The sequence below is a fragment of the Bos javanicus genome, chromosome 3 (genome assembly GCF_032452875.1).
Source record: "Bos javanicus breed banteng chromosome 3, ARS-OSU_banteng_1.0, whole genome shotgun sequence".
NCBI lineage: Eukaryota > Metazoa > Chordata > Mammalia > Artiodactyla > Bovidae > Bos > Bos javanicus.
The window spans coordinates 112,289,650-112,315,798 of NC_083870.1; the positions used below are offsets into that span (position 1 = coordinate 112,289,650).

General features: G+C 44.9%; 1 protein-coding gene across 4 annotated transcripts in view; it reads left to right on the forward strand.

Annotated features, from left to right (window-relative positions):
• The window catches only part of CSMD2 (CUB and Sushi multiple domains 2), a 694,802-nt gene that overhangs the window by 431,860 nt on the left and 236,793 nt on the right, over positions 1–26,149 (forward strand). For all 4 annotated transcript variants that reach the window (XM_061412621.1, XM_061412618.1, XM_061412619.1 and 1 more), the window contains 2 exons: positions 13,596–13,922; positions 18,077–18,271. In XM_061412621.1, coding sequence (XP_061268605.1) covers positions 13,596–13,922; positions 18,077–18,271 — 522 coding nt within the window. The remainder of the gene's footprint in view (positions 1–13,595; positions 13,923–18,076; positions 18,272–26,149) is intronic.

The window sequence follows — 26,149 nt, forward strand, 5'->3', positions numbered from 1 at the left end:
CTACAGTACCAATCAGATAGCAAATATTTGGTAAGTACTGGTTTCCTATTATAGTTATTACTAATCATGTTAGTATCAGTGTTATTATAAAGACAAAGCCAAAATGGTAGGGATAAGAGAGGCTTTGGTTTGGAGGACACCTAGCCAGCCAGAGCCTCCTAACGTGGGGTTTCATTCTACACCTCTCAGGCCAGTGGGGTAATAGTCAAGGTTGGCTTGTGTACTGCCTTAGTCCATTCGGGCTGCTATAATAAAATGCCACAGACTGGGTAGCTTATAAACCACAAAAATGTATTGCTCACAGTTCTGGAAGCTGGAATTCTGAGACCAGGGTGCCGGGGTCCTCCTCCTGACCCTCCTGCAGGTCTCCGTCTTCTCCTTATATCCTCACGTGATGGACGGGGACCAGGGATCTCTCTGGAGCCTCTTTTATAAATCATTGACCCCATCCATTCGTGAGAGCACCATCCTCACTATTGAAGTGGCTCCCAAAGGCCTCGCTGGCTATTACCATCACCCATGGGCATTAGGATTTCAGTGTACGAATCTGGGGGCACTCAAACATTCAGACCTCAATGGGCTCTGAGCAGAATGATCCTGGCATACAGACTCTATGGCTGCAGCTAGCAAGGATAAATGGGGGGAGGGAGCCCACAACACTCTAGAAAAGATGCTTAACAGAGCTTTCCAGATGGACAGGAGGAGACAACACTCTAGAAAGAAAAAAGAGCCAGAGCAAGACCTAGCATTAGACTTGCACATTTGCAGGACTTCAGTGGTCCAGTATGACCAGAATGTCATGAGCAGTGGGAGGTGGGGAAATAAAGATAAAAGAGGTTGGCAAGGGCCTTTGGTTTTTGAGGTGTTTTTGTGCCCTTTAGAGAAGTTCAGGCTTTATCCTCAGTGCAACAGGGAGTCTTTCAAGAGTTCCAAGCAAAGATGAAACATCATGAGAATTTGTGGTTTACAAAAATCCATTCTGGAGCCAATATGTAGGATGAATTCAAAAAGAATGAGATTTATAGACAGAAAACCAGGTAGGCTATTGCAGTAGGAAGAAAACCTTCCCTCAATAGGGTGTGATGAGGATGTGACAAGTACAAGAGACATTGAAGAGATAGAATCAGCAGAAGTTAGTTACAGACTGGGTTTGGGAGCAGGGAAAAGGGGTTGATATGTTTTCCTTAGGCAACTGGGTATTGTCACTCATGGTGATAGGGAATGAAGGAGGCTTAGGAAAACAGATAAAGAGATCAGTTCTGCACATGCATTCGAGGTGCTGGTGGGATCTGCAGTAGGGAAGCATATCAGACAGTTACACACCAAGTCTGGATATGCAGGAGGGTCTGGGCTACCAGTGTCGTTTAGGAGGCAAGAGCATGAGGAAGGTGTTGTGGAGTGAGATGCGGCCAAGGCAAAACCCATAACTGGGCAGGCCTGAATTACTCCCTGATGCCAGGAATGTTCCAGACACAAGATTCTAGGAAAACCAGGCTGGGGAAAGAAGACTAGGAGTTCAGTTTGGGCCATATTTAGTTTAATCTGCTCTAATAAAATCCAGACTCCTCCTCCTGGGTCTAAAAGATCCGTCATCCTCTCCAGCTCATCTCGTGTTCCTAGCTCCATGGTTCACTCTGCTCCTGTTCTGTTGGCCTCCCTTCTCTCCCTCACAGTCACCAAGTCTGTGCCCACCTCAGGGCCTTTGCACTTGCAATCTCCTCCACCTGGAGCAATCTTCCCTTAGGCCGGCTGACTCCGTATCATCAGGCCATGTCTCAGAGGGTGCTTCCTCAGACGAGCCATCCCTGACCCCGCCTTGAAAGCAAGCTATCCCCCTCCATTCACTCTTCCCCTCATTCCACCTTATGTTCTTTCTTACCTTTTAGAATGCAGACTTCATGAGGCTGAGGACTTGCCGATCTGTCTGGTTTGTTAACAGCCCCGCCCCCTCCCCACCATGTCTAAATTAGTCTTTGTCACACAGCAGATGCCCAGTGAATACGCCAGCTTGGTAAGGACATTCCAAGGTCATTCAAAGGGGCTGTCAGAGCTGGAGTGGAAAGCCTGGGGTGGGTGTGATTGAAGACAGAGGGGAAGCATTTCAGGAACAAGAGAGGGCTCAGCTCTGTCAAAGGCCCTACTCACCTAGTGCAGGGGGCTGGTGCTGATGCCTGTCTAGGAGGTGGGGATGGGAAAAAAACAAAGAAATGCAAAACTTAACACAATTCATGGCTTTACGTAAAATATTAACCGAAGGGGACATGTTCCATGCTCAGTAAATATGTGGGCAGCGTCATCCCTTTATGTCTGATGCTCCTTTTGGAATGTGTATGTATGAGTTTCCAAGGAGCTGACCAGGAGGCTCTAGTGGAAAAGTATCCACTTGCCAGTTCAATCTCTGGGTCAGAAAGATCCCTTGGAGGAGGACATGGCAACCCATTCCAGTATTCTTGCCTGGAGAATCCCATGGACAGAGGAGCCTACTGGGCTACGGTCCATACGGTCACAAAGAGTGAGACACGACTAAAACAACACACACATACTCATGCATGCTCACATGAGTTTCTAGAAAGCATTCTCAGTATTCTTCTCAAAGAGAAAACCAAGCACTAACTTCATCTTGTTTGTGATAAGGATGAGCCCAGCTGGGTAGCCAGTTTCAGCCTCATGTGTGTGACCTTGAAGACCTCGCCCAGCTTCCTAGGGCCAAAGGAAGTTAATAATTTTCAGCAGCTCCAGTGCCAGAGATGTTAAAATGACTCTGATGAAAACTACCATACCCTGAGCTTCTGAGCAGAAGGAGGTGAAAGGAATTCACTAGTGGGTTTGTGAAGCCCCTGCCTCCCACTCAGCTCTAGCGTTCATCGGCAGGGATGCCTCAGTTTACTGGTCCAGAGACGCACAGTGAAGCAAGAACCATCTAATTGGGCCTCTGCCGCTTGGGTGAGCTCTGCTGGAGAAATCGCCCAACCAGGCAAATTGGCAAAGCTACACATTCATGGTCACTAGTCTCAATGAAGCCGGCACAGTGCCCAGCATCCATCTGTGTTTCTCAAGTCAGTCTGTTCTATTCTTCCCCGTGGAAGCTCTGCCAAGGCGTCTCCACCCGCCTCCGTCCTGGGAACAGCCCACCTCCTCACCTTACCCTAGAGAATGATCATCTTGTCTCCTGCCTGGCAGGCAACATGCTCAAAATCCAAATTTCAAAGACACCAAGCCTGCAGCCCATCACCGTCCCATCCCCATCCTTCCTCTCATCTTCCCACGTCTTATACAGAGACGCTCGGTCCTCTCTACCATCAAAAACCAATGTGCCTGTAGCTTATACTTCCCATTTAGGCTTTAGATCAGGGATCTAGATCAGGGACCTTTAAAGGTGCTCCAAGCACCTTTAAACTAACAGTAAGATGCAGTACAGAATACATTCACACGCATGCACGCACACACACACTGGGACATAATTGAAACAGATTCACAAACAGTATTTACCTTTAACCCTGTAATGCACTCAGGTATTTTCCACTCTCTCCCTTTTGTTTTTTCCTTTTTTCTTTTATTTTAGCATCATGACCCACCATATCGCTTTCATGATGAGCCACTGTTTCAAAAATTTTGCTATTGATTCCCCCTCACCTCCCACTTTCTCAGGAATCTATGCCTCTTGTAATCCATCCTCTTCTTCTTTAAAAAATATATATATTTATTTCAGTTATTATTTACTTAACTGACCCAAATCGTAGTTGCAGTGTGTGAACACTTTGGTTGCACCATGTGGGATCTAGTTCCCCAGCCAGGGGTCGAACCTCGGTCCCCTGCACTGGGAGTGGAGAGTCTTAGCCACTGGACTACCAGACATGTCCCATCCTCTTTATTCCATGTGGCAGAAGCCTCTCCCCTTCTGCCACATCCTTCCCATCAACATGTGAATTTCTTCAGGTCCCTCTTCTCTCACAGGTAAAGTTCTTTAACACCCCACAGGCCCGTGCCCGTTCTCGAATATTTTTCCTTCACATCCAGATCCTTTGACGGGATGTGTTCCCTTGCTGTAGCCACTCTTCACTTCCCGGTCCCTTCTTACCGCACATGTTCTGACCTCTGTGTCCACCACACCTGGGAACTGCTCTCACCCAGGTCACTAATGAGCCTCCTGTTGCTAAAATTCAATGGGTTTTACACAGAGGCTCCACTCTATTTCAGAACAGCTAGCCTTTCCCTCCTTCTGGAAACCACTCTCGTGTTTTTCCTCCTACCTTCAACTGCTTTGTCTCCATCTGCCCTGCCCATAACTTTTCTCTGCTTTTATCTTTATTAAGTTTATTCTCCCTTCTCTGCTTAATCTTGTTTGGTTATTCTCTTTGTCATGTTTTTAGTTTAACTGCTCATTTCATGTATTTCTTTTTTATTTAATAATGAATAAGGCTATTAATTTTCCCTTAAATACAGCTTTGGCCTAGTATCATTATCATTATTATAAGTAATCTGTATTGACAGCCTTTGCAATGTTCCATACTGTCTGTTTTTTCTTTGCCAACTTGATAACCTTGTTCTTTAATTTCCTTAGCTTATGATTCTATTCTGAGCATTTATCTTTGTGTTGAATGTGTTAGTAGTTCTTCATATGTTAGGACTTCCCTGGTGGCTCACATGGTAAAGTGTCTGCCTCCAGTGCAGGAGACCCAGGTTCGATCGCCAGGTCAAGAAGATCCCATGGAGAAGGAAATGGCAACCCACTCCAGTACTCTTGCCTGGAAAATTCCATGAATGGAGGAGCCTGGTAGTCTACAGTCCATGGAGTCACTAGGAGTTGGACACGACTGAGCGACTTCACTCACTCATATGTTAAACATAGTAAATTCTTAATTATACACACTTGCAAATATTTCCTTTTTTTCTTATTTTATTTTTTTAATTTATTTATTTTAATTGGAGGCTAATTACTTTATAATATTGTAGTGGTTTTTGCCATACATTGACATGAATCAGCCATGGGTGTACATGTGTTCCCCATCCTGAACCCCCATCCCATCCCTCTGGGTCATCCCAGTGCTCTGGCCCTGAGCGCCCTGTCTCATGCATCAAACCTGGACTGGCAATCTGTTTCACATATGATAATATACATGTTTCAATGCTATTCTCTCAAATCATCCCACCCTCACCTTCTCCCACAGAGTCCAAAAGGCTGTTCTATACATCTGTGTCTCTTTTGCTGTCTCGCATATAGGGTCATTGTTGCCATCTTTCTAAATTCCATATATATGCGTTAGCATACTGTATTGGTGTTTTTCTTTATGACTTACTTCACTCTGTATAATAGGCTCCAGTTTCATCCACCTCATTAAAACTGATTCAAATGCATTCTTATTAATGTCTGACTAATACTCCATTGTGTGTATGTACCACAGCTTTCTTATCCATTCGTCTACCGATGGACATCTAGGTTGCTTCCATGTCCTGGCTATTATAAACAGTGCTGCGATGAACACTGGGGTACACGTGTCTCTTTCAGTTCTGGTTTCCTTGGTGCGTATGCCCAGCAGTGGGATTGCTAGGTCATATCGCAGTTCTATTTCCAGTTTTTTAAGGAATCTCCACACTGTTCTCCATAGTGGCTGTACTAGTTTGCATTCCCACCAACAGTGTAAGAGGGTTCCCTTTTCTCCACACCCTCTCCAGCATTTATTGCTTGTAGACTTTTGGATAGCAGTCATTCTGACCGGCATAAGATGGTACCTCATTGTAGTTTTGATTTGCATTTCTCTGATAATGAGTGATGTTGAGCATCTTTTCATGTGTTTGTTAGCCATCTGTATGTCTTCTTTAGAGAAATGTCTGTTTAATTCTTTGGCCCAGTTTTTGATTGGGTCATTTATTTTTCTGGAATTGAGCTGCAGGAGCTACTTGTATGTTTTTGAGATTAATTCTTTGTCAGTTGCTTCATTTGTTATTATTTTCTCCCATTCTGAAGGCTGTCTTTTCACCTTGTTTATAGTTTCCTTCATTGTGCAAAAGCTTTTAAGTTTAATTAGGTCCCATTTGTTTATTTTTGCTTTTATTTCCATTACTCTGGGAGGTGGGTCATAGAGGATCCTGCTGTGATTTATGTTGGAGAGTGTTTGGCCTATGTTTTCCTCTAGGAGTTTTATAATTCCTGGTCTTAAATTTAGATCTTTAATCCATTTTGAGTTTATTTTTGTGTGTGGTATTAGAAAAAAGTGTTCTAGTTTCATTCTTTTACAAGTGGTTGACCAGTTTTCCCAGCACCACTTGTTAAAGAGATTGTCATTTGGTCTTCACTGTTAAACTTTTGTGAGTCCATGGACTTGCCCTCCAAACTGGTTTGTCCATGGGATTCTCCAGGCGAGAATACTGGAGTGAGGTGCCATCTCCTTCCCTGAGGGGATCTTCCCAACCCAGGGACTGAACTCGTGTCTCCTGCATCTCCTGCCTTGGCAGGCAGATTCTTCACCACTGTACCACCTGGGAAGCCTGGTGATTTTTGAAATCCAAAAAGCTTTCATTTCTGTAAGTTAAAATACTATTTCCTAACTTTGGTATAATGTTAAGAAACTCCTGCCCCGCATCTGAGATTATGCAAATATTCCTTATATTTTCTTCTGGCATTTCTATTGTATACTGAGTGAAATGTGGATTTATTTTTTCGACAACTGGTTAGCCATTTGTCCAAGACTCCCTTATTGATCAAGCAACATTTACCCTGCTAATTAAAAAAGTCTCCTTTATCATATACTACATTTTTGGATGTCTGTGTCCATTTCTGAACTTTCTTTTTTTTTTTTTTTTTGGTTCTTACTGATTTCTCTTCTGATAACAATACAGATGTTGTTATTGCAGCTTTATAGTATGTTTCAGTATCTGAGTTGACAAACCTCCCTGCCACTGGAAAAAAATAGGTATTATGGTTGAAATCTTGGGCTCTAGAACCAGCTTTCCTGGGTTTTCAGCCCAGCCACATCACTTACATGTCTTGTAACAGTGGGAAGGTTACTTGAACACCCAGACTTGGCTTCTACATCTCTAAAATGGGGATAATAATAATATTCATCTTAGAGGGCCACTGTGAGGCTTGGTGGGTCAAGACATATGACATCTTGGAATGCCAGCTAGCACCTCATATGCTGTTTTTTCCTTGTCTCTCTCAAGGAGTGATTGGATCTTTTTACCTATTTATTCCAACAGATTGATCACTCCAGAAAAAAAATTAATGTGGATCTTGCCTGGAATTGCATTAAATTTTGCTTGGAATTATGTTACATTTATACAATGATTTGAAGACAATTTTTATCTTAACATGGCTTCTCTGGTGGCTCAGATGGTAAAGAGTCTGCCTGCAGTGCAGGAGACCTGGGTTCGATTCCTGGGTTGGGAAGATCCTCTGGAGAAGGGAATGGCAACCCACTCCAGTATACTTGCTTGGAGAATCCCATTGGCAGAGGAGCCTGGCAGGCTACAGCCCATGGGGTCACAAAGAGTTGGACACTACTGAGCAACTAACACTTTAACAATATGAAGTCATCACCCAGAAAACAAGTTTGTCTCATTTTTTAGTTTTCTTTTCTGCCTGTCAATAAAGACTTGTTGATTATAGCTCATGTTTGTTTAGTGTTTTAGGGCTGAATTTGATTTGATAGCACTTTACATATAGGATTATGTTTACACTGTGGATGTATTGATGTGTGAGTAGGTGAGTGTGAACATGTATATCACATGCTATCTTATGGGAATATTTGTATCAAGATTAGTTAAATAGCATGGCTACTACAGCTCGGTGAACATTTAAAAGTTCTGGGCCTAAAACTACCTACTCCCTAAATATTTTTTGGTCTCCTCAGGTTTTTCTCTTCGCACAATTTTTGTAATTTAAAATGTCCTGGGAAATTCTGCGTTTTGTGAATATTTCAATTTTATTAGTATGTTGTACATACTATTCTTTTATAATTGGCATATCTCCTTAATTTTATTATCCAGTCTCTATGTATAAATATCTTCCCTCTTTATTTCTTGAGGACCCCAATGAGAAGTTCTTTTACTGGTCTCTTCAATTAACTTTTCTCTGCTTTTATCTTTATTAAGTTTATTCTCCCTTCTCTCCTTAATCTCGTTTGGTTATTCTCTTTGCCATGTTTTTAGTTCGAGCTCTCGTTTCACTTATTTCTTTTTTATTTAGTAATGAATAAAGCTATTAATTTTCCCTTAAATGCAGCTTTGGCCTAGTATCATTATCATTATTATAAGTAATCTGTATTGATTGATAGCCTTTGTTTCCTCTTTGAACTTAAGAACTTACTTAGGAAAGGATTTTATACATTTTAAGCTGACTGGGAGTTTTTCTTTAGTCTTTTATTATTGATTTCTAGTTTATTTGCACTGTGAATAGAAAATGTGTCCTAACAGTTTTTGCGTTGTAGAGGCATTTACAGAGAGTTCTTTGCAGTCCAGTATAGAGTCCATTTCTGTAATATTCCACAGGCACTTGTGAAGAAGGTTCTGTTCCTTGTTTGCAGGTTACAACGTCTCATACAACATATACCCACTTCTAGTATTCTATGGATCCTTTTTATCTTTATTTACTTTTGACATCAGGTTAGTATTTTTGATCCAACTTTCATGTTTTCTAAAATTGTTTATTTTGTCTGTTTCAGTACTTTGGGCCAAATGTATCATAACTGTCATATCTTCATTTTGGAATATGCACATCATCCATTTTTTAAATGTCACCATTGGATTTTGGCTTTTGTCTTGCCTCATTGGGTCTCTAGTAATTGAATTACCATTTTGAAAGCACTGAAACTGGCAGTGACAACACCAAAAGAAAAGAGAGTAAAAGAGCATTTTTCAACAAAACTTCTATTTCTTACTCAAGATCCTATTAATTAATAATCCAATATTAAGCATAGAAATTACACATCTACTTGGTAATGAGTTTTCCACCTTTATTATTTTTCAAAAGTCCAAACCTTTTAAAGGCTTATTCAAGGTCAAGATTCTTGAGCACAACCTGGTAACTACTTCCAAAGGGAGAAGGCAGTTCACGATCCTCCTTTACCTGGGTGATTGACAGTGATGAGATCCAATCACCATACATTTTTTTAATCCTCATTTGGGACACTGAGAAGAAAGTTCTCCAAGAGAAACCTTCTGATGTAACATGTAAACCTAATTTTCCAAAGTGAGGGAGAGTAGACCTTTGTTGAACACTGCGCACTCCTTTTTCCTGCCCTCATTGCAACAAGTCTGAATTATCCCTTGGGATAGAAGACTGAGCTTTACAGGACCAAGTTTTTGTCCTATTTGTCACCTCTATTTGCCAGTTTATCACCTCTGTCTCTCTAGGTGTGAAAGGAAATGTTCTGAGAGCTGTTCAGGGGTCTCTTGGCCTGAACAAAAAGGGGGGGATCATTAAGAGTCTGTTATGATATTATAACACCCAAGGGTCTAATACTATTATTAAAACTAATTTTTTATAGTTTGCATTTTCCTTCACCAGTAGTTCTCAAACCCCAGCTGCACCTTAGGATTACCCAGGGAGCTTTAGAACCTGTGTTGCACTGGGTTCACATCACCAAATAAACAGGATTCCTTGGGGCCTGAGCATTGGTAGATTGTAACACTCTTCTAATCTGAAGTCTGAGCTATCTTAGCCCTTTTCCTTATTTTTGACTGTTCTGAGTCTCTTTAAAGTATATCTTGTCCCAAAATGAGGGTTATATTTTTCTAAGATAGATTAACCTGTATACATTTATTATCATAAATGATGTTTTGCCTCTTCCCCCCTTTTTTAGCATCTTATTTTACATTTCTCCTCTTTATGATTCCTTGTTGTTTCCTTTGAATTCCATTTTTTTGCTAAATTAACTGCTTTGCTTTTTCCCCTTTGGTAATTTTGAAGATAAGCTACTTTATAGTCTATTACTAATTACACTTAACATCTTTAAAGACACCTCTAACCTATATTTCTCTAATTAACCACAGAAACCATATAACAGAACTTCTTGCAAAATGAGAAAATTAGCATGTCTCCTTGCTTCAAACTTTATACTTTACATCAGACTAATCTGCATTACTTTACCCTGGGGTTTGGGCAGGAATAATATCTTTTATGTTCTCTTCCAACAAATATTTGTTACACTTGCATTCTGTTTTCTAACTATGTCTATAGCAATTATTTAGATTATTTACTATATGGTTTATTTGCTTATTGCCAATTTTTTTTTCATTTTTTATTAACCATAACTTTCCCATACTTGAGTTCTGCATTTTGATTCGTCTCTTGGTTGGGTAGAAAACATCTTTAAGTGTTTTCTGTTTTTTTAATGTTATATGGATAATATATTTTTTTCAAGGTCTTTGATACTGGAAGCAGTTTCTGTTGTCTTTGCTGTTTATCAGTTTGGCTTGGTCATACCCTTTTCTACTCTAAATTATTTAGGAACAGATCTGTACTGTGTCTAACAGAAATGTGTTGAGGATCACGGCATAGTGTTTTTTCCTTGTTTCCAGAGCTGACACAGGTATCTGCTTTATAGACTTTGGTCAGTTCTTTTGGTTGGGACTTGGAACAGGATCAGGATATGAGGCATGTATACTCACGTCACTATCTTTTCAGATCGTTGTTGTTTCATTGCTCAGTCATGTCTGACTCTTTTGCGACTCCATGGACTTGTAGCCCACCAGGCTCCTCTCTCAATGGAGTTTCCAAGGCAAGAATATGGAAGTGGGTTGCCATTTTCTTCTCCAGGGGATTTTCCCAATGCAGGGATCAAGCCTGCATCTCCTGCTTGACAGGTGGATTCTATACCACTGAGCCACCTAGGAAGCCCATTTTTAGATGATGTCGACCATTAAATACTTGTTGATTCATTCAGCAAATATTGATTGAGCACAGATAATGTACCAGGCATTATGGCAGCCATGGGGATTCAGGGGAATCAAACAGACAAGATTTCTGCACTCATGGAGTACATATGTGTGTGTTGGGGAGAGAGAAGGACAAACCATCAAGAAACTAGTGAACAAGGTTATTTTAAAGAGTGATAGGAAGAGCTACCACATATAGCTGCTCAAAATGGTGCCCCTTGAGATTTACAACTTGGCAACTCTGGATAAAGGGTATAAAGAAAATGTGTGATAGAGTGATGGAGTGGGGATGGGGACTCAGCAGGCATTAATTAAATTCTCTGCAGCAAATGCATGTGTTCTCAGGCTTTCAGTGCCTCTGAAATCATAGAGCTTTTCTTTGCTTTTGGTCTACCTTGATGTTGTTCTACTAGTAGGCAAGCCATGCGGTTTTTACCCTCTCTTTGTCTTCAGGTAGTGGGCTCCGTTGGTTTCATATTCCTCATTATGTGTATTATGCTCCCAGCTGGACTGCCACAAAGCTATGGGTGGGATAGCTGTGTTGGGGGACATCTGTGTCCGGACCAGAGCTTCTAGTTCAGGGCTGATGTAATGCTTGGGGTCAACGGATCTTTAGCCGATTCTAAGAATACCGCCAAGGATTCATCTGTTAGACTTGTGAGCAATACTCTTCTCATACTGGGAGGCGGTGTTGCTGGGTGGCTAAGGGCTTGGCCCCTGGAGTCAGGTGGATTTGAACTAGCAAGGATTTGCATGGATTGGAACTTGCTGCTACCGTCTACTCGCTGTGTGAGCCTGGCAAGTTACCTAATCTCTGTGAGCTGCAGTGTCTTTTATCTTAAATGGGGTTATGGCCTTCTCTCCCCTTGGCTCGAACTTTCCATACCTATAAAATACAGAGATTACAGGGATGAGACTGAATGTGTCCTAGGGACTAGTTTCACTTTGCTAAATTTGATGGGAGGGCTTTGAGTAGCAGGTTGGAAAAGTAACACCCAGTGCAGAAAAGGGAAAGGTGGGTAGACTCAGGAAAAGGAAGAGAAACTCAACAGAAAGAATCACCAGTTCCTTTGTTTTGTGTTGTTTTATTTTTTTGCAAACTTGGTTTTAATATTATTTTTCACTTTCACTTCATTATAATTAATAAGTCAATATCATGCTTTAATTTCAGTATTATTAATATCCAACATCACTATAAATGTTATAAAGGCATTTAAATTTTTGTCCATATTAGTTTTTATCTTCTTTACACTTTATATATTAAAAAAATGTTTCAATGACCCTGTATCATTTTTGCAATCAGAAAAATCAAATATTGCTTTCACATTGAAAAATATCACCCCCAAACCTTTCACCCTAATACAGTTTTTATTCGGGGGCTCATGTCCAGTCTTTACCCATATATGTAAATATTTATTAGCTATAATCCAAACTGTACATATAATTTTATGATGTACTGTTTGACTTTAAAATGTTTAACATTGTTCCTTCTACAGGATCATATTTATCACTTTAATGATTGCATTCAAACCACACCACATTAAAGGCTGTAATTTACCTCACATTATTGGGCTGACATGTAGGTTGTTCACATTTTTTCCTCTATAATAAAATTATGTCACTGTAAACATATTTGTCCATGTGGCTCCTTTCTTTTGAATTAATTCCTGGAGATTACCGAGTCAGAATATTTGAATAGTTTTGTGGCTGTTGATAAGAGCTCATTCACTCCCTTCCAGAACTATATCAACTTTACTGTGCAACTGACAAGAAATACATATGAGTTTCCATGAAGCCTCAGCAATATGAGTTGTTCGTTTTTCCCCCTAGGCAAATGGACTGCCTTTTCACATTAATTCTATTTTCTCTCATATGAATCCTCTGAGCATATTCTTTGCTCATCTTGGTGATGTTCTTGCATAAATTACAAAACTCTACTTCAGTATTGAGAGTTGCTCTTTGGCATATTTGTTGCAATATTTTTTTCATGCTATTATTTTCCTTTTTAATATTGGTTTAGTGTTTGTTTTTCCATTTATAACACTTTCTTTTGCCTCAGACTTACTCTGAGTCTGTTAGTTACGGGCATGACAAGGGTTTAAAATCAAGATTTTCAGAAGAGTCGATCCTTGGAAAGTAGGTGGGGCTTCAAGATAAGGTGCTGTTCCCTCTCTCTGCCGGTTTCTTCCAAAGCTCTGGTCTCTGAAAGATGGTGCCTACTGGTCACCTCCTTTAGCATAGTTTTGTAGCTTCCCAGTTGCCAGAATCCCCAAGGCACAATCATTTCCCCACCGAGAAGGTTTAAAGGACAGAAATGGAGTGGCACTATCTCTACCCTGGTTACCACTCTGGGGGATCACCACCAGCTAAGAGGAACCAGGCACTGGGACTCCACTTCAGCTTAAATGGTGGTTTTTCCCCAACAGGAGGGCCTGAGAGCAGCAGACACTCCTGGGATCGGCTCACCGCAAGGGCAGGAAGGCCAGGAGAGCAGCTCCGCCTTGCCCGCAGTGTGCCAGAGGGACCCTTCCCAGCACCGCACGCAGCATAAACCCAGCACGTCTGCTGCCTAGAGCTCAGAGCCCAGCCAGTCCAGCCAAACCCCAGTCACCTTTTCTCTCTATTGCTTTTAGACTAAGGACATGCCCCCCTGCCTGCCCTCAGTGGCCTGGGCACAGCGCCAGGGACGCTCACTGACCTCCATGGCTCTTCTCTTGCAGTTTCCTGCTTCTTCAACTTCACCAGCCCTTCTGGGATCGTCCTGTCGCCCAACTACCCAGAGGACTATGGCAACCACCTCCACTGTGTCTGGCTCATCCTCGCCCGGCCCGAGAGCCGCATCCACTTGGCCTTCAATGACATCGACGTGGAGCCTCAGTTTGACTTCCTGGTCATCAAGGATGGGGCCACGGCTGAGGCTCCCGTCCTGGGCACCTTCTCGGGAAACCAGCTCCCCTCTTCCATCACCAGCAGTGGCCACGTGGCCCGTCTCGAGTTCCAGACTGACCACTCCACGGGGAAGAGAGGCTTCAACATCACCTTTACCAGTGAGTCCACCCTGTGGCCCCCACTGACTGTCCCTCTGAGGATGTCCAGTGCAGGGCATAGGCCAATGGTGATGTGGGTGGACCAGTTCCAAGGACTGCAGAGCCAGGCATGGGGCTCCAGCATGACAGGAAAAACAGAAGGCACTCTTTTTTGTGGCTTCACTCACTTTTGAGCCTTTATTTCTAATAGATGTGTCATGTAATGTGAAAGGAGCCTGGGGCCCCATTTCTCCTCCCCACCCTCCCCCTCCTAGAAGGCCCAGCTAGAATCAGGAAGGGCCCTGCCGTCCTCCTCTGGTTACTGACGCCTCTCTGCTGTGCTCTTCCAAGCCCTTGGATGCCTTCTCACTGCTGACTTCATGTATCCCTCATGAGGCCGCTCACACTTTGTTTTGCCAATTCCTATCCCCACAGTCAAATCAGAAACAAGGGTCTGGAACAGTGTTTCTGTTTGGCCCTGAGACTCATTTGAGCCTGCTTTGGGGTCATTTCCTCCCGGCTCCAGTCCCTAAGTTGTCACCTCTGGTTTTAACCCTGGGCCCCTTCTCTAGAAGCAAACTGAAGCAGTGATTCTTGTCATTTCTGTGTCTCAGGGGGTTGTAGAGAGGGTTAGGGGTGAAGGCAGAAGTTTGGACGCTGGAAACAGCAAGCTGCCAAAGGTAGCAAGAGGCACTGAGCAGGGTAGAATCAGCTACAGACCCGATGAACTTGGCCAGCGGAAAATTGTCAGAAGGAGCTGAAGCTGGGTCCCCCTGGGCAATTAACCAGATCCTTTTCCAGAGGTTGCTTATGAAATGCAAGTCCCTAAGCAAGCCCTGCCCCAGGCACACAGGACACCCAGAGCTGGTCCCTTTGGCACTTCCTAATAGAACTTATCTCCACCCAGCCCCACTTGGCACAGAGGTCTTGCTTCCTTGTCCCACCCGTCCCCAGGGTCTAGCTGAGCTGAAGACCCCAGGTGCCAAGTGGGGGTCTTTGGAGACCCGAGATTCCAAGGGACCACTGAAGCTAGAATGCTTCTCTGATGTTTCCCTCAACACCTTCCTCGGGACACTGGACTGGATTAGAAACAGTGCGTCTTCCCAAGGGCACCTCTCCCAGGGCGCTCTTCTTCCCATCACCTGTGAGCAGGAGGAAACGCAGCCCAGTCCTACCTTCCCCAGTCTTCACAGTCTAGCGCTGCAGCACTGGCTTTAGACAATCTGTCGTCATCCCCACTTTCCCATGAGATCATGAGCTCTGGAAAGATGGGGATACACATTACTTATCTCTCTCTCCCTTCTGCCCAGTGCAGGGTCTGGTAGGTCATGAGGATCAGTAAATGTTTATTGAGTGGAAAGACTCATGAATGGCTAAATGATCTTTCCTCCCCTTGGTGGGAGTGGGAAGAGGAGTAAGAGCCATCCCAGGGAAGCCTGCTTATCCATGATGGGGAGGACCAAGGACCCTACAAGCTCAAAGCAGTATGGGTATACTGATGGAGGACCTGGGGGGAAAAAAAAAATCTCATAGTCTCCAAGGAAAACCAAATCCTAGTAGGTCCCCACTTTCCAGGAGAGAAGCAAATGCTGAGTTCTTGGGAGAAAGAGGCAGAAAGCCGCAAACCTAACCTGAGGATCAAACTCTCACCCTGCATTCCTCTCTAATATTCTTCCATCATGTAAAAGTGATACACATCCGATATGTCAATAGTCAAAAACAGGCCAGTTCAAGGAAAAAGTGCTGACCTCCACCTCAGATCCCCCTCCGCCAGAGATGAACACTATTACAAACATCAGATAATCTTCTGTGCATTTACACAGATAGAGCTGGATTGTTGTTTTTCAGTCCCTGAGTCATGTCTGATTCTTTGTGACCCCATGGACTGCAGCATACCAGACTTCCCTATCTTTCACTATTTCCCAGAGTTTGCTCAAACTCATGTCCATTGAGTCGGTGATGCCATCCAACCATCTCATCCTGTCGTCCCCTTCTCCTCCCATCCTCAGTCTTTCGCAGCATGAGGGCATTTTTCCAGTGAGTCAGCTTTTCACATCAGGTGGCCAAAGTATTGGAGTTTCAGCCTCAACATCAGTCCTTTCGACGAATATTAAGGGTTGGTTTTGTTTAGGATGGACTGGTTTGATTTCCTTACTGTCCAAGGGAAAAATCTGGGCCCCATTCTAGCCCTGCTGAGTCAAAATGTCTAAGGAAGGAGGCCCTAGAATCTACAGTTTTTACAAGCTTCTGAGATGGTTCTGTTGCAGCTAGTGCAACCACAGTCGTGGGCAAATGTTCACAAACTGGTATAGTCTCCCCCACAGCGTGTGCGTCTCCTTGGCCACGTCCCAACCGACGATCATCTGGGCAGAGTTGGAATGTGCCCAGTGTCAGGAAGCTCCTCACCCCCAGACAGCACTCTCCACAGCTGGACAGCTCTCGGGCTTCCCTTCACGCTAACATTAAATCCGTGTCCCTGTAACAAGGCTCAGAGATCCCACTTCCACCGCCAGAGCTCCTTAGAGTAAACTGACTCTTCTTCCACGTGGAGAGTTTTGAACGCTGATGACAGTGACTGCTGTTTACTGAGCATCCTGCAGGCATCACACCCAGCCCCACGACATCAGCTTCCTAGGTTAAGATCCATCCCCTTTCACCTGCCAGGGAGCTGAGATTGAAACAGGACGCAGGTAAAACTGGGCAGTACTTAAATCTTTGACTTAGAGCATTTGCTCTGAGACATTGGAGATAGCTCCATATCCCTATGCAGTGTGAACATGTGTGTGTGTGTGTGTGTGTGTGTGACTGATAGGGTTCTGAGTAGACAAATGTCTGGACTTATGGGCCCCATGCACCACTTTTCTTCCCAGCCCTTTTTTCTAAATGTCAGGGCAAGCTCATGGTCACAGTTCCTGATAAGCAAAGTTTGGGAGACAGAAGTCTAGGTTGACTTAAATTGCATTTCAGAGGGAAGGGGGACTGCATCGGGGCTCAGCAGGGATCTCATGGTCATCTCCATGTCAGATGCTCCTGCGGCCCAGCCGCAGTAGGAAGGATCGCCAGCTTTGCCTCCAGCTAGATGATCTGACAGCTTCCATGGCTGCTTCTGTTTCTGACTGTGCAAGTGTTTCAGTCACTAGGGAATCTCAGAGGGCTCTAAAATAGTTCTTTAATAGTTTAAAGAGTTCTTTAAAATAGCCCATGTCTACGCAGCCGTGGAGCCTGGTCTTCACTGGAAAGCCACTCTCCTTAAAACAGCCAGGATGCAAATAGGGTGTAGCCTCAGACTTGACTATGAGAACTGGGCACCCCTGATGGAGGAAGGTGGGGAACAGGAAGAAAGAAGGGAACCCAGACTTAAAGAGGACTCACCACCTGTCATGCGCTGCACCCAGCATTCTCCACTTGCAAATTCAAACCAACTTTCATGTTATTGCTATCTCAGAATGACCCGACCTGTGAAGTATGATCTCTATTTTATAGGTCAGGAAACAGAGGCTCAGAAAGATGACATCAGTTGCCCAGAACCATGTAACTAATAAGAGGCAGAACTTGATTAAACCCACAAGTGTTCTGACTCTTTCCTCTCCACCCGCCAACTGTATGATCAACCACGTGGGTGGAGTGAGAGGCGGCCTGAGGCAAGAAAGTGAAGGGAATGGCTTCAGACAGGGTTGATCCCAGGGCATGTGCTTTATGGTACCCGATGTCTATTACTGTCACAGGATTTAGAGTCCAGCTCCCCTGCAACGTAAGTGATCCCCTGTCTGAAATTAGGGGCACATAGAATGGATTTGACATTGAGGACACAGATCTACTCCTTTACCATGTTGAGCCTCAGTTTCTTCATCTGTAAAGTGGGGTGATAATACCCATTTCACAGAATCGATATTTGATATTGATGAGCTGACAGGACAAACAGCCCACTGCCTGACCTATAAATGTGCTTTAGAATGAGGTTGGACTAGATGCTCAGGGAAGAAGGACATCGAGTTCAACAAGACCTGCTTTACGCTCAGTGTGGCTTAGGGCAGACAGCTCTCCCCACAGCATGCCGGTCCCTTGGGAAAGCGGGGGAAGTCTAGGATTGGCCTTCATACTGAAGCTTCTTTTGGTTGGGAGTCCATCTGCACACCAGCTGTGTCTAATCACGTCCTTGACTTTCCTCCGCACAGCCTTCCGACACAATGAGTGCCCCGATCCTGGCGTCCCAGTGAATGGCAAGCGGTTCGGTGACAGCCTCCAGCTGGGCAGCTCCATCTCTTTCCTCTGCGACGAAGGCTTCCTCGGGACTCAGGGCTCGGAGACCATCACCTGTGTCCTGAAGGAGGGCAGTGTGGTCTGGAACAGCGCGGTGCTACGGTGCGAAGGTGCGTGCCTGCGGGCGGGCGGGGGGCGGAGCTGGCAGCCGGAGACGCTGAGGAGGGGGACCGAGCAGCCCGAAACCCGGTGGTCCTCCTCTCCCAGGACTGGCGACCACCCTCTCACCCTCATCCTGGAATGGTCGAGTCTTTATAGAACAACATTGCACAGAAAATTGAGTTATAACCAGAGATTAAACTGGAGAAACGCTGGATCTAGACTGTCAGGCATCAAAAAACACCTCTTCTTTCAACTGGGAATGCTCTCAATACCACAGCAGTTAGGAGCCCTGCTCTCAGCTCCTTCAGGGAGCGCCATCAGCCTGAAGCAGCCTGGCAGTGCTGTGAGTCTGCGTGTCTTTCAAAATGCCTTCCACTCTTTCTGTCTCCACACACTGCTGCTGCTGCTGCTAAGTCACTTCAGTCGTGTCCGACTCCACACGCTAATTTCCCTCAATTCCCTAGGACATCTCCCAGGCTTGGCCTTGGTGCCTCTGTTAAACACTGCCTTGATATCCTTGCAGTCAATCTCCAGGAGACTAGGGGCAGACCAGCCAGAAAAAAAAACACACAGCTTGAAGCAGGCACAAGATTGTTGTGGTGTCTCCTCAGTCCTGCCTTGCCATGCAGACAGGTTTTAATGCAATTTCAGGGACCAGCCATCTGGTCTACTCAGCTTCAGTTATGGAACACACAAAGTTTCTTGAGGGCAGGAATTATGTCAGACGTGTGCACCAAGCACAATGCCTGGCACAGAACAGGCCCTTGATAAATACTTGTGAACAACGGACTCCTTGAAGGCAGTGATGGTGTCTAAGGAGGAGGCAGGGGCTGTGGCTCCTTCCTTCTGGGAGCCAGAAAGCTTCCTCCTCTCATCTCCCATGATGGACAGAGGGTGAGACCTAAGGGACCTCTCCATACCCAGTCCCCAGACCCAGCTCTGAGCACCCCAGCCAGCAAGAGGGAAGGTCAGGAGCCCAAAGAATGGGGCGTGCCTTAAAGGGGGCACAGCCCCAAGAGCTGACAGGCGGGGGTGGGGAGGGAGACTCCCAAGAGTACAGAGCCTGTGGCAGAGGGTCTGGCATCAAGGTGGGGCCTTCAGGTCAGAAGGACCTGGGCTGGAACCATGGCAAGCTGCCTTTTCCCTCTAAATCTCTGTTGTTTATTTTCAGCTGAAAAAAAAGTGGGGAGATAATAAGATGCACATGTAAAGGGCGGTTCCCAGCATAGGCGGAGCGCCTCGTATAAGTATTGGCCATGCTCTTGCTGGTTGGTAAGCTCCGTGAGGTTAGGGAACCTTCCTCGGCCTTGTATCCCCACAGCTGGCTTATGGTCTGACACCCGCTAGGTGCTCAGTCAACACTGGCTGATGAATCACTGAATGAATGAATGAATGACCTTTTAACTAGGCTAGAGCCTCCCTAATGGCCTCCAGAGCCCTGACTCTCATCAGACTGCCTTGTGTCTTCTCCCTGAAACTTACCCACTGAGTCGCCCTGGGGGGTAAGTGACTTGACTTCTCTGTGCCTCAATTGCTCCATCTGTAAAGTACAATTAAGAAGGGGAGCCCTCTCCCAGGGTGGTCGTGAGCAGAGAGGCAGTGCCCCATCAGTGTTGGCAGCGAGCGTGATGTTCACCTGATATTAACCATTCCTTCACCAGGCCCAGCAGAGTAGCGGTCCACTTTGGGGAGCGTGTGGTGGGTTCATCCTTCCAGATGCCTGTCCCGCTCGTGACAGACAGGTGCCGTCCTGCCCTCACAGCCCCCAGCCCCCTCTGCCATTTTACCCAGCGAGTGAGCTCTTCTGGAAACAGCATAAGCTTTGGTGTCAGAGAAGCATGAAACTCCTGTCTTCGCCCCCGCCCAGCTGTGGACCTGATGGGTTGGGTAACTCCCTCCCTGTCAGCAGCGGGGTAAACACGAGTGTCTGATGGTGGTCTTTGGGGATGAGACAGAGTCCAGGGTCTGGGGGCTTGTTGGTCTGGGGTCTCGCCTTCCCTTTAGGCTAGGCCCCTCATTCTCCATCGTGCTCCTCAACCTCCTCTCTTGAATTTTCCTCCGGTCCGTCTCGCCCAGGACATCTTCCCTGCTGTCTCCTGCTCACCTGGTCTCTCTTTTCTCCTGGTTCCCTTGTTCCTCTTAAACCAGCAGCAGAGAACTCTATCAGACACTGAGCCTCACCATGAGTACATTTTCTTTACCAGTTCCCTGGAGCTTGGTCCTCTTTCCCCACCAAGACTGTGGGAATTCTGGGGCAGAAGCCCAGACCCCAGCACCCCTGAGCCTGTGGGGGCTCAGTCCCAGTGGGGCTGACCCCCCTGAGAGGCAGCCTTCTCTCCACCACCCACCCTCCTGAATCAGCTGCTCCTAGACCACAGTTCTGCTGGAGCAGTGAGCTACTCCAGACCACGAGTGAATGCCCAAGAGAACTCGGCCTTCGTTCGTGGACCTTAAAGAGGATTACTGTTTGATAGGCAGAGTCTTAATTTTGAAATTACAGTTGTCTTGTTCATTCTGTCCCTGGGGAGGGAAATGCTTAGGGTTGGGGACAGTGGGCAACCAGAAATAAGGGGCACTCTGGTGGAAAGAGGCTGACTTGGCACCAGGGAAAGTCTGCTCGGTCTTCCTAGAATTATGGGCATTTGATGCCACCATGGTTTTCGGGGACCTGGGGAGCAGCAGATCAGAGGGCCAGGGTGAGAGCTGGACACCACCTAGGTTGCCCAAGTCTGGACTTGAAACCGTGGAGCACACTGGTTAAGAAGCCCCTGGAATCTGGCCCTCCTTGGCCCTTTTCCCTCCTGTGCCAAGTCTTGGAAGAATCCTGCTTTGTAACCAGCATCTTTGTCTTTCCATTTTTTCTAGTTTTGTTTTTGATTAAGTATCCCCACCTTGTGGACAATTAAACGTGGAAGCTAATGGTCTTTTAAAAAGTCTTTTAATATATTCTGAGAGCCTCTTAGCTTTTGAGAGGCTGTAATAGGACAAGGGAGAAAATGGCTTCTTCTCCTAAATTTAGAAAGAAGGATGATCATCTGGCTGATATAAAGCAGAAGTCAGTCAGCAAACTTTTTCTTAAAGGGCCAGCTAGGAAGCGTTTTCAGCTTTGAGGGCCCTACGGTCTCAGCTCAACTCTGCCATCATTATGGGAAAGCAGCTTTGACAAAACAGAAATGAAGGGGTCGGCTTTGGTCCCTGGGCTGTAATTTGCTGACCCCTGATCTACAGAACAGAGGACATAAGGGATCCGTGTATTTAAAATCAGAAATTTCCTAGGAAAGACTTCCAAGTAGTGAAGCAGCTACAAAGGAACATGTGGTTCTCACCCCCACGCTTGTCTCTTCCTCTGTCTTTTAAGCAGGGACCGATTCATACAGCACTATGATGGGTGTTTAAAGGTGTCACCTCATATCGGCCATGTACCAGTCTAGGAAGTAGGTGTTGTAATTGCCCCATTTAAAGCACAAAGAAGCCAAGTCACTTGCCCAGGGTCCTTCCGGCTTGTAAGTGACAGAACCAGAATCCACATCCAGGTTCTTGGCTACCCCGTTACTGTAATTTCCTTGAATTCTATCACTAGAGAGAATATGATTTCAAACTTGTTTGTCAAAGACTTAAAAGTGTCTACAAATAGGATGAAGAGCAGGTTTTCCACTTTCCATATCCCAGTAGAAAATTAAAACAAAAGGAAACATATTGCCAATCGCAAAAGACAAAGAAAACAAGACCCACAGAAGCATCATAAATTGACAGCATAAAAGAAGATGACAGCAGCAGGACAAACACATCAGTTACGATAATAAAGGTAATTAAACTCCCTATTAGGAGACAAAGACTCTCAAACTGGGTTTTCAAAACTATGCTGTTTAAGAGAAATACACGGGGGAAAAGAAGATAAATTATCTGCAGTAAGTATGTATTTTCGTGTTTAAACTCATACTTGATGGTTGTAAAAAATTTAAATGCTACACGAGTGCAATAAAGTTAAAGTGGAAATATTCATTTCCTAGGCCCACATCCCAGAGCAAAATGGCCTATTTGTTTTGTGTAGACACGTCTACATTTTTTTTTCCTATCTGTATGTAAAATTAATGTGTTAATTTTATGCTTAAAAAAAATTCTTATAAAAAAAGAAAAATCCGTTCTCCCCACTCCCACAAGAGGGAACTAAGTGATGGTGGGATGTCATTTGGGCTTCTAAGGAAGGAGGGTAGTTATTGAGTTTCTAACAATGTTTCATTAAATCTTCTGGTCCCTCTTGTTGAGAAAGATGTCACTCTCTATGCATGAGAAATCTGCACAGCAGCAAGGTGAACTGACTTGCCTGAGATCGCCCAGCTAGTAATAATCGAGCAGTTATTATGTGCTAAATACTAGGCCATGTGCTCTACAAACACTGTTCTATTACATCCTCCTGACAACCATGGGGGAGGTACTGTTAGGATCCTTCACAGCTGAGCAAACTGAAGCACAGAGTGGGCGCGGAACTTGCCCAAGGCCGCACAGCTCAGTGAACGGGAGGATGAGCATCCAAGTCCAGGTATTTTGATACCAGAGCGATCACTTTGAACCACCAAATGCAGTCTGTTTGACTCCAGAGTTCACGCTCCTTTTGTTTGACCACAGAATGGTGGAGGATGAGCCATGAGGGATTCAGGGGCTGTGGGGAGGCGTGGTTGGAGGGAATCGAGGAAAAGGCTTCCACGGCTTCTAGACAGTCACACGGAGAGCCCCGTGAGGGCAGTGCTCAGGGTGGGCATTCTCGTGTCCATCCGCAGTGGTTAGAAATACAGGCTCTGGAGCCAGACTCAGTTGAGTTCAGTTCAGTTCAGTCGCTCAGTCGTGTCCGACTCTTTGCGACCCCATGAATCGCAGCATGCCAGGCCTCCCTGTCCATCACCAACTCCGAGAGTTCACCCAAACTCATGTCCATCAAGTCGGTGATGCCATCCAGCCATCTCATCCTGTGTCGTCCCCTTCTCCTCCTGCCCCCAATCCCACCCAGCATCAGGGTCTTTTCCAATGAGTCAACTCTTCTCATGAAGTGGCCAAAGTATTGGAGTTTCAGCCTCAGCATCAGTCCTTCCAATGAATACACAGGACTGGTCTCCTTTAGGATGGACTGGTTGGATCTCCTTGCAGTCCAAGGGACTCACAAGGAGACCCAACCAGACTTCCCAGGTTTAAATCCTGGCTCTGCCACTTCTCTGCTGTGTGTTTCTAGACTAGTTACCTAAGCCCTCTGTTCCCATTTCCTCAACTTGGAAATGAGGCTGAGACCAGCACCTACCCTGAATTCTGCTGTGAGGGTGAACACCCAGGAAGAGCAGAGCACACGTCGATTGGTGGCTGGCGCCCTGTGAGAGCTCAGTGAGCCTGTGTTTCTGGGGTCTCTCTACTCCATCCCCATCCCATATGCCCTTCACCCTGGAGCATCTGAGGTCAGGAGAGGTGGGGCCTCCCTCCCGGGGGACCCCAGCCCCTCGTCAGAAGCCCAGCATGTTAGCCATCTCGTGCTGCCATAACAACATACCACAAGCCAGGTGATGTAAACAACAGAAATGTGTTTTCTCATGTTTCTGGCTGCTGGAAGTCCAAGATCAAGGTGCCAGCAGGGCTGGCCGCTCTCTCCCAATTCCTCTCTCCTTAGCTAGCAGATGGCCGCCGTCTTGCTGTGTCCTCATGCGGCCTTTTTCTCTGTGAACGTGCACTCCTGATGTCTCCTCTTCTTCTAAGGACAGCAGTCCTTTTGGACTAGGGCCCAACCTTGTGACCTCATTTCACCGTCGTTGTGTCCTTCAAGTCCCCTCTCCAAAACCAGTCACGTGGGAGTTAAGATTTCAGCCTATGACTTTGCAGGGTCCTAATGCAGTATTTTATTCCTTCCATCAAGCATTTATTGAGCACCTACTCTACTGGGCACTGGGATAAGGCACCGGGTCCCTCTTATTGCTGAATCCTTCTCCCCGTTCAAGGCAGAACCCTCTCCTCTTTTTTTTTTTTTTTTGTCTTTTCCCTGTATGCATGTGTGTGTGCCTGTGTGCATACCCTTCTTTTCAGCCTAACATTTTGTTAAAAGGAAGAAGGGATATCTTCTTTCTAAGTTTTATTTTATTTACTTATTTGGCTGCGCTGAATCTTCGATACAGCACGCAGGATCTTGGTTGCATAATACAGGATCTTTTCCGTGAGGCACACAGACTCTCTAGTTGTGGTCCTCAGGCTGGGTAGCCGCAGTGCCTGGGTTTCACTGCTATGTAGCATGTGGGATCTTAGTTCCCGGGCCAGGGATCAAACCCGTGTCCCCTCATTGCCCAGGGGATTCCTTACCATTGGGAAATCAGGGAAGTCATCAGCCTAACATTTTTAATGGAAGTTTTCAAACACAGAGAGTAGTATAGTGAACCCCATGTGCCCATAACCCAGCTGCAGCAATTATAAACCCATGGCCTATTTCATTTCATTCATACCCCAGCGTTACCAGTATCTCCCACCGTTACCCTCCTCTGGGATTATTGTGAAGCAAATTTCAGGCATAATATGTAATCAACATTTTAGTGTGTATCTCTAATAGAGGAAAAGAACACTCTAAAATAGAACTTCAATACTACTGTCTTTAACATTATGGAGGTAGTTATTTAACACAATCAAGTTTCCTTGATTCTCTATCTAATCCTTTCTTTCATAGCATTTTAAGTCAGAACCCTGGTGAGGCTGACGCATTACCATTGGCGGATGCACCCCGCGCCCTCTGTAGGTGGCAGCCCCACTCCCTCGCGGCATTTCTGTTGAGGAAGGCAGGTTGTTTACCCCAGGAGTCTCCTGCAGTCTGAATTCTGGTGATTACATCCCTAGGAGATTGTTTAACATGATCCTCTCTCTCTCTCGCTTACATTTCCTTTAATTGGCAGTAAGATCTAGAAGCCTAATCAGATTCAGGTTCTGATTTTTGGCCAAAATGTTTTATAAGCAGAGCTCTGGGCCTCCATCAGAGACATGTAATGTCTAGTTGTTACTCTTTGGGTGATATTATTAATAGGAGCCATCAACGATCATAGCCTAGAGATTACAAAATAGTAGCATTTTATCTCTTCTTTTATATGCGGAAACACAGAAAACTTGCCCCCAACAACTATTTGGTTACCCTGAGGTATAGTTGATAAAGAAAAGACAGGAGAAATACTTAATTATTTTCCTTTATTTACCACTTTTAATCTTAATGGGTTGACTCTAGCATCTTCCTAAGTTGAAAAATATTTAATATCATTGCAATCCAAAGGATTTAAACGTACTGTATGCGTTTAAATGCACTGCGGTTGTTACTCTGCTCAGCACTCAAACCATCCCATTGGCCAGAGGGAGCGCTTTGAAATTGGCCCAAACTCATCTTGTACATTTTCTGTCCCTGACCTACAATCAGCTATTTCTCCAAGGAGTCCTGGTTCCTTTTAGTGAGAAATGATATTTAGAATCTGGGTACTGGCAGTGCTTATTACCATTGAGTAGGTCCTTGTTTCTAAACCGTTTCAACAAACAGAGCTAAGAAATACTTTTTAAAAGCTAAAATGCATCATGGGTTCATTTCATTTCAAATGTAAGTGCATTTTTCTTTTTCACTGAACTTCCCTGATATCATCGCTGTCTCTACTTTCATTTTTGCTGGTAATCCAAGTTCCCGTCCCCTAATATCCACCCAAGAGTCTCAGAATTGTAATCCCAATGCCACGGACAGCTGTATGATTATTGAAAATTGTTTTCGTGATTTTCCTTTCAATTCTTCTGGTCTCTACATCCTACTAGGGATAAACTATCACATTACTGTGTTTTAAAAATCTCTTTAGTTTCTTTATGTATAATTATGCTACCGACTGACATTGATTTTTTTC